Consider the following 8725-nt stretch of genomic DNA (forward strand, 5'->3'; position numbering starts at 1 on the left):
CATAGACCCTTGAAAGGGAAGCTATAGAGAAAAAAAAAATTACCCCAACATAACCATAATCCAAAAGGGGGGTCACAAGTGTCACATGTCAGAATGTTTGTCTACTTCAGTTTGAATCTTGTATCTGACCCTGCTTGTCTGACAGGGACCAAGTCCGGCTCGTAAGGTCCAAAGGGCCCAGAGGGCTCTCATTCAATCCTCTTTTTGAGCATCTGTTCTGTTTCAGGTCCTGTGGGGGAAACTGAGGGTCCAGAAGATGGGGTTGTTTGTCAAGGGTTCTAGACTAGTCAGTTGGATCACAGGCTTGGGCCTTCCCTGACTCCTGGCTGGCATCAGTATGTAGGGGACAGAGGCAGAAAGTGGAAGCTGTCCTGTGTGTCTGGATAGGCAAGGAGACAAGGTGTGGGGACTGGGAGGGGCACACTGCCAAGCATTATCCACAGAGCCACTCCAGCTCTGCAATCTAAGATTGCTGGGTAGACTATGGGTGTGGGGAGAGACTAAACGCGAGGCGGCACAGGCTAACTCAGCTTTTTGTTTAATTGTTTTCTTGTTTTTGGAGACAGCATCTCCCTAGGAATCTCAGACTAGTCTGGAATTTACCATGTAGCCTAGTCCAGCTCTAAATGTGTCTTTTCATCTCAGCTTCCCAAATGCTGGGATTCTAGGTTTGTACCACCAATGTGGCTTTTAAGGTGACCTGCTTAATGCGTCAGTCTCGGAGCAAGTGGGCCGGTGTTGGTCTCCATTCTGCCCACAGAGAACCTGTGCTTCCAGCTGAGGAGTAGATCACCTGTGCTGTGGATCCCCAGAGGCCCCTGCCCACCTGTGGGATGGGTTTGGAGTCTCTGTATTGGGAGCAGGAGATGGCAGGCATTGAGAGCCAGGAGCCTCAGGTACAGTGGGAAGGTGAGGGAGCAGGAAGAAGAGACATGTCTCACTGAGGGCTGGGAAACACACCATGGGGTGAGCCATGCAAAGACATGGGAGTGCCATGGTCACTGAGGCAGAATGGCCTTGAAGGTGTAGGATGGAAACCGACTAGGTGGGAGGAAGGGAGGGGCTGCAACAGGCTTGAGGACCGGAGTGCTGATTAAAAGGGCTTCAACTTGACCCTGAGAGGTCATCAAGGACTCCTTAGGAGGAGCAACCTGTCTTCACTCCTTCCTTCTCTGCCAAAGACAATGCCTGAAGTCAAGGGACAGGTGTGGCTTTGCTAGACTCTGCTCAGACCCCAGCTGGGGAGAAGAGGGCCCCTATCAGGGCAGCACAGCTGGCCGGGAGCAGGGCAGGGTCAGCTCTGTCTCCACTTCTCCCTGGAGAACAGCCTTCCTATGAACTGAGTCCCAGCTCCTTTGAAGAGGTCCCCATGCACACGTCAGCACCCAGCTGCAGGTCAATGCAAGGGTTTGCTGAGGGGCCAAGGAGCGGAGAACGGGAATGTTCCTTGCAGCCTCTCTGCCTCAGGGGGAGTGAGTGGTCACAGACAAACAAGCCTAACAAAGAACGGAGAAGATTTTATCTGGTTATGAAGAGAGAAAATATTAATGGACCTTCTGAGAACATATGAGAGATTCTTGCTGGGCAAGGGGTGTCACATGCCTTTAATCCCAGCACTCGGGAGGGAGGCAGAGGCAGGCAGATCCCTGTGAGTTCAAGGCCAATGCCCAGGACTACAAACCCTGTCTTGAAAAAACGGGGAGAGAGAGGAGAGGAGAGGAGAGAGGAGAGAGGAGAGAGAGGATAGGGAGGAGAGAGAGAGGAAAGAGGCAGAGAGAGCAGAGGAGAAGAGAGAAGAGAGAAGACTTTTGAGAAGAGGGAGAAGAGACCCGGGGAGAAAGTACGGAGAAGATGGGAGAGAGAGAAGCCGAGAGAGAAGGAGAAGAGAGAAGAGAGAGAAGAGAAGAAGAAAGAGAAGGGGGGAGGGAGAGAGCCGGGGACTATTTTGTTGCTTCTTGGAGAAACTGGGGTTCTCTGGTGTGTGGCAGGTAGATGCCTTGCCTGAGCGCCACAGAGGTGGGGGGGCAGCTAGGCAAGTTAAATTAAGCCTGTAAATGGGGTGTGCTGGGCCTAATGTGCCTCAGTTTTACCAAGCCTGGCAGTGGAGAGCAAGCAGAGCAGGATCAAATCTGAAGGAGAAGACAGAAAAGGGACAGACACACTGTGAAGGCAGGTGCTACCTCATCTCACCTGTGACTCGTGGGACATCTGCCAGGCCTTGATGTGCCTGGAAAATGCCATAAGAAACAATTAGTACTGATTTATCGGCTGTGCCATCCCAGTGGCGTAGACCTGCTTTTAACTTTTAGCTTTCTGCCTAAGGAGTAGATAAGTTTCATTTTGTTTTTTAAAGTGTTTTGTTCTCGTGTTTTGTTTGTTTTTTTGTTTGTTTGTTTGTTTGTTTGTTTTGTCTTGTTTTTTTTTTAGGTTTTTTGGTTTGGTTTGGTTTTTAGAAATAGAGTCAAAAAAAAAAAAAAGAAAAAGAAAAAGAAAAAGAAAAAGAAAAAGCAAGAAAGAAAGAAAGGAAAAAAGAAAGAAAGAAAAAGAAACAGGGTCTCATTGTGTAGGCCTGGGTGGCCTGGAACTTGCTATATAGACCAGGCTGGCTTTACACCTACAGAGATCCACTTGCTCTGCCTCTTGAGTGCTGGTATTAAAGGCGTGAGCCACCACACCAACCTAGACTTATTTTTCAAATACGCATGTATGCATGTATGTATTACACATGTATGTGATTACACGCGTGTGTGTGTGTGTGTGTGTGTGTGTGTGTGTGTGTGTGTGTGTGTGTGTGTGTAAACCAAAGGACAGCTTGTGGGAGTCAGATCCTTTTTTTTACTCTGAGGGACTGGGATTGAACTCTGGTCGTCAGCCTTAGCTGCAAGCTCCCTTATCTACTGTATTGTTTTGTCAGACCTCTAGACAGATCTTGGGGGAAATAATCTGAAATGCAGGCGAAGGTCTATGCAAGGAGTGTGTTCTTTGCGCTCTACTATTTACATAAAGCATTGGCCATGACAGGAGGTTCAATGGTTAGGGATGGCAGATGGGCAACCCAGAGCAAGTACAGAAACAGAGGCAGGATGTGGCAGGATTCTAGGCCCTGGTTAGATGCAGGATCCTGCAGAAGCACGGAGTGGGAGGACCTTGGGAGGGCCCTGGGCGCTGGGGAATTTGTACCCTGAAGGGTACAGGCATTGCTGTGGATGGGAAATGGTTGCAGATCACTGCACTTGGGCAGGAGGACATCCTGCTGGCTGTTTAAGGGACCCAGGCTCAGTCACCAGAGCGTGGGACATGGCTCAGAATGGTTTGGGTTCACGTGCTGGCTCTAACTGGTATGCCAACTGGGGATGTTACTTAGCCTTGTGATCTTCGCTCTACATTAAGATGGCATCACCACGCTCCTCATTTTATGGCATGTGTGTGATGACATAATGAAGTGCATGGCTAAGGAGCCTGGTGTGTCCCAGACAGTAAATGTCCATTCCTACCCCCAGTTAGCTGCCAGAACACCCGCCCCTCCTCCTCTTCCCTACTGTATAAAAATTCAGTGATTTCCCATAGGTGCATCGTTGGCTGATCCTAATGGGACGGGAGGCCTTTGCCTTGGCTGGAGCTGGGGAACTCGGGGTGGACACATAGAGCCAGATGACCAGCTGGGTTCTGCAGAGCCCAGGGAAGAGAGACACTTTTGGCAGACACTGTGGAGGGAGCTGTGGCTCACAGTCCTTAGCTGTTTGTGCTCTCTGCAGTTCTCCTCTCCTCCAGTGCACGGTTCTCTTCCCCTGCAGCTTGGACCACAGGCCCTGCATCTGACACCAGGGTCCACAGACCCTGCATCTGACACCAGGGACCACAGGCCCTGCATCTGACACCAGGGACCACAGACCCTGCATCTGACACCAGGGACCACAGACCCTGCATCTGACACCAGGGACCACAGGCCCTGCATCTGACACCATGGAGCCATCGGAGTGCGAGGACTCAGCAGGTAGTTACATTCCTCTGCCTTCTTCTTGCTTGTGGCCTCGACCTCCATACTGAGTGCAGAGAAGCTGAGGATAGGGTCCCTTAAACACCATATTTGACCACGTCCTCTGGATGGGGAGGCCTGGTGGCACTCAGAGGAAGGATAGCAGGCTACCAAGAAAAGACTTGATATCCTATGAGCATATACAGAGGGAGGAGGTCCCCCTCACTCCCAGTCATAGGGGAGAGGAGTAAGGGGAAAATGGGAGGGAGGGAGGAATGGGAGGGTAGAAGGGATGGGATAACAATTGAGATGTAATATGAATAAATTAATAAAATATATTATAAAAAAAGAGAAGGGGAGACCCAAGGGGGACTGCAGGTACATCCCCAACACCAGCTCCCTGGGGGCCCACTCCTGGCCCTGTCCTAGGGGTTACAGCCAGGTCACCTCCTCCCTATCCTGCCTGGGGAGGAGGACAGCCTGGGAAGCTGAGTCTGTGCTCAGTGTGACTCCAGCTCTTCCATTCGGTCCTCTAACCTCATTCTCCTTCCCAACTAGCAGCGGCAAGCAGAAGCTTCATCGAGGAAGCCACCAAGTTCCTGCAGCACGCATCGGGGAGGGAGGACCTGCGGCTGCTGCTGGCTGAAGATGGAGTGTGGGAGGCCTTCGTGGCTGAGGCCCAGCTGTCCAGATCACCTGTAGCTAGGCACTTGCTCCCTTCCTCTGGCTTCTCTTCCCCTGCCTGTGGGTGGTGCAGCATCATTCTTTCCCACCCAGTGCCCTTGTTCACACACACGCCCAGAACGGGGCTTTGTTCCAGGCACTCCTAGAGAAGTTGAGAGCCATCCAAAGGCGACACACACTGTCCTTAAGGCTGACCTTGGGTTTCTCACTCTGCTGGAGGTCAGCACCTTTAGTCTCCAGCTCCCTGGAGGTCAGAAATGGTTGCAGAGCCCCATCACACACCACATGATATAGACTGAGTATCCTACAGGAAATGCCTGGGAAAAGAGTGATTTGGATCCTGGATTTTCCTGATTTTTAAAATACTTGCAACTATAATACGTTGTGGGTATGAGCTTCAAGTCTCAACATGAAATACACACTGTAGCTTTTCTTTTGTTTTCTGTTTCTTTGTTTTTTGAGACAGGGTTTCTCTGTGTAGCCTTGGCTGTCCTGGATTCCCTCTGTAGGCCAGGTTAGCCTCCAACTCACAGAGAGCCACCTGCCTCTGCCTCCCTGAGTGCTGGGATTAAAGGTGTGTATCACCGTACCTGGAGTGATTATTATTACTTTTTTTTTTACACCTTGCATACACCTTGATTTTCTATATTCTTTTAAGTTCTTTTTTTTTTTTTTTTAAACATTCATTTATTGTGTATAGAGTTCTGCCTGAATGTGTGCCTGCAGGCCAGAAGAGGGCAGCAAATCTTACAGATGGTCATGAGTCAACAAGAGGTTGCCCTGGCTGTCCTGGAACTCACTTTGTAGACCAGGCTGGCCTCAAAGTCACTGAGATCTGCCTGCCTCTGCCTCCCTGACTGCTGGGATTATAGGTGTGTGCCACTGCGCCTGGCTCTCAATGCTCTTTTTAATGTCCCTGTGTTTGAGTGTGACTTGTCCCCTGAGGTCAACTGTGGAGCTTTCTACTGTGGCACCACTACCCTGCTCAAACGACCTCATCTTTTGGAGCCCTCCACACTTAGGATATTCGCTCAGGGCTACTCAGCTCAAATGAGCTTCCAGCGAAAGTCTGCAGCCATACTTGGACAGTCCTGGCTGGCAGGACATGACCAGGCCTACTGACCTTATCCCAGCAGCTGAGGGCGAAAGGAAGGCACTTCATGGCACACTAGCAAGCATTCCATGAATTCAGCGTGACTTATGGTCCACTCCTGCTCCCCTGACAAATGTGCTGATGGCCACAGTGATGCCCTTGATAAGGGGGCACCTTTTTCAAACACCTACCACTCAGAGTTTGTTTTTGGCAAGGTCTGCTGTATTCTACATTGACCTTGAACTCAAGCATAACCAAAGATGACCTTGAACTTCTGATCCTCCTGCCTCTACCTCCTAAGTGATGGAATTATTGGTGTGTACCGCCCACCATGCCTGACTTTATGCAGTGCTAGACCCCAGGGCCTCATGCAGGCTAGACACGCACCCTACCTTCTGTGCTAATCCCTGCCCCTAAAGAACATCTTATGAATGTTTTTTTTTTCTGCCTGAGACAGGGTTTCTCTGTGTATCTTTGACTGTCCTAGATTCGCTTTATAGACCAAGCTGGTCTCGAACTCACAGCTATCCACCTGCCTCTGCTTCCAGAGTGCTGGGGTTAAAGGCTTCTGCCACCACATTCAGCCTGTTCTTAAATATTTGTAAACAGGCTTATTACTTCCATTGTCATTGCCTGCATCCGTATGTGTGTACTCGGTACCCACAGAGGCCAGAAGAGAACATTAGAGCTCCTAGAACTTGAGTTACAGGTAGTTGTGAGCTCCCATGTGGGTGCTGGGACTTGAACCTGGGTCCTCTGGTGGAGAAGCCAGTGCTCTTAGCTGCTGAGTGAGTGATCTTCCTAGCTGCAAGAACAAGAACATCTTAAACAAACAAGGCTATCATCATCATCATCATCATCATCATCATCATCATCATCATCATCGACAAGGCTTTCCTACATAGCTCTGGCTGTCCTGGAACTCACTATGTAGATCAGGCTAGCGTTAAACTCACAGAGATCCACCTGCCTCTGCCTCCCAAGTGCTGGGATTAAAGGAGTGGGCCACTATGTCTGGCAATTTATCTACTTTTGTGTGTTTGAATGCGCACATGCACAGACCCCAGGAGACTGAAAGAGGGCGCCATATACCCAGCAGCTGTAACTATAGATGATTGTGAGCCTCTCAATGTGAGATCAATCAAATTCCAGTTCTGTACATGTGCACCAGGTCCTCTTTATGGAGCCTGTTCTTCAGCCCCCTGAAAAGCATATTTTAAAAAAGAAATTATCTTTTATTATAATATATATAGTGCGCTGCAGAAGAGGGCATCATATTATAGATGGTTGTGAGGCACCATGTGGTTGCTGAGAATTGAACTCAGCACCTCTGGAAGAGCAGTCAGCACTCTTAACCTCTGAGCCATTTCTCCTGCCCCTGAAAAGCATGTTAATGCTACTTTTATTCATTATCCTCTACTGACTAAGGACCATTTACAGTTACCAAATGTTCACCATCTAAAGAAAGATTCTGTATTTCTGCAAAATCCCTCCTGAGTCACAGTGAGCACGCTGTCATCCAGGCAGGCCATATATTACGGAGCCTATAACAAACTTGTTTTGTTTAAATAGCACTGGGGATGGAACCTAGGGCCCATGTGTATTAGACAAGCACTCTACCACTCACTTAAATCCCTAACTAAACTCTCTCACTCTCTTAATCACTTGGTCCCTAATACAGAGCTGATGCAGACACATTACGTGACACCATCAATGTGCTCACAGCAAACATGCCTGTGGAAGACCAGGACAGGCTGCAGCGTGACCTGCAGGACATGGAGATGTTTGTGGACACGTTTCCTCAGGTGAAACTGGAACTGGAGGGGCACATCAGGAAGCTCCGTGTGCTGGCGGACAAGGTGGACAAGGTGCATAGGGACTGCACCATCTCCAAGGTGGTGGCCGGCTCCATCAGTGCTGTGTCCGGAGTCCTGACCCTCCTTGGCCTCACTCTGGTACCCATGACAGCTGGGCTCAGTTTGGTGATTTTAGCAACAGGGATGGGCCTGGGAGCAGCAGCAGCTGTGACTAGTGTCTCCACTGGCATCGTGGACTACACAAGTGAGTCATCAGCCAAAATGGAAGCCAGCCAACTGGTGTCGAGCAGCATGGTCAAAGTGAAGATGGTTGCAAAGGCCATGGTTCATTCAGGACCCCAAGTCTATTCCTTATCTGAGAATTGCTGCCGAGTCCTGCGATGCATTGAGCAGAGCATCAGTGCTATCAAGCTCAGCAAAGGCAGCCCTGCCTTAGCTGCCAGTGCCAAACGCCTCATGACCGCAGGGAGCATCTCTGCTCAAAGTGGTAAGCAGTTGAAGAAAGCCTTAAGGGGCACTGACTTGTCAGTGAGCAGAAGAGCCTGGGTCATGGGCATAGCCACCGCAGGTGTGTCCCTCATCGGGGATGCGATTGGCCTTGTGAAAGAATCCAAGCATTTGCACAAGAGGGCAAAGGCAAAGTCGGCCGAGGAGTTGAGGCAGCAGGCTCAGGAGCTGGAGGAGAAATTGCAAGTGCTCACCCAGATCTATGATGGTTTGCAGTGAGGCTCAACTCAGTAACAAGTCCGGGGAGGCGTTCTGGTTGGAGACAGAGGCACTTTGTGAGAGGGAGTCAAGTCCATGGAGTTCAGCACTTAGGCGTTTCTTCTTTTCAAAAACCTCATTGGTTTTACTTCTCTGTGTGTGTACCTGAACATGTGGGTGTAGGTGTGCTCACAGGTCACAGGGGGCATCAGATCTCCCGCAGCTGGAGTTATAGGAGGTTGTGAGCTGCCTCATCAGGGGCAGGCAGTACTCTCACCTGCTGAGCCACCTTTCCAGCCAGGGCTTGGCCTTTCTGGGGCTGAGCACGGTAAGATCAATGAAGGTAACTAAAGGGAGCAAAGAGAAAGCAATGAGAGCCCGAAACAAGGGACCAGAGGGGACTAGAGAGCGTGGGGAATGGGAGAAGACAGTTGGTTTTAGAGTAAAGAA

General features: G+C 50.0%; 1 protein-coding gene across 1 annotated transcript; it reads left to right on the forward strand.

Annotated features, from left to right (window-relative positions):
• Positions 1-3963: 3963 nt before the first annotated feature.
• LOC127200991 (apolipoprotein L2-like) lies at positions 3964-8311 on the forward strand. The gene is given in 4 exon segments (XM_051159355.1): positions 3964-3994; positions 4535-4674; positions 5588-5727; positions 7435-8311. Coding segments are annotated over 4 exon segments (1188 nt in total).
• The last annotated feature ends 414 nt before the right edge of the window (positions 8312-8725 follow it).

This window comes from Acomys russatus, chromosome 17 (genome assembly GCF_903995435.1).
Source record: "Acomys russatus chromosome 17, mAcoRus1.1, whole genome shotgun sequence".
Lineage (NCBI taxonomy): Eukaryota > Metazoa > Chordata > Mammalia > Rodentia > Muridae > Acomys > Acomys russatus.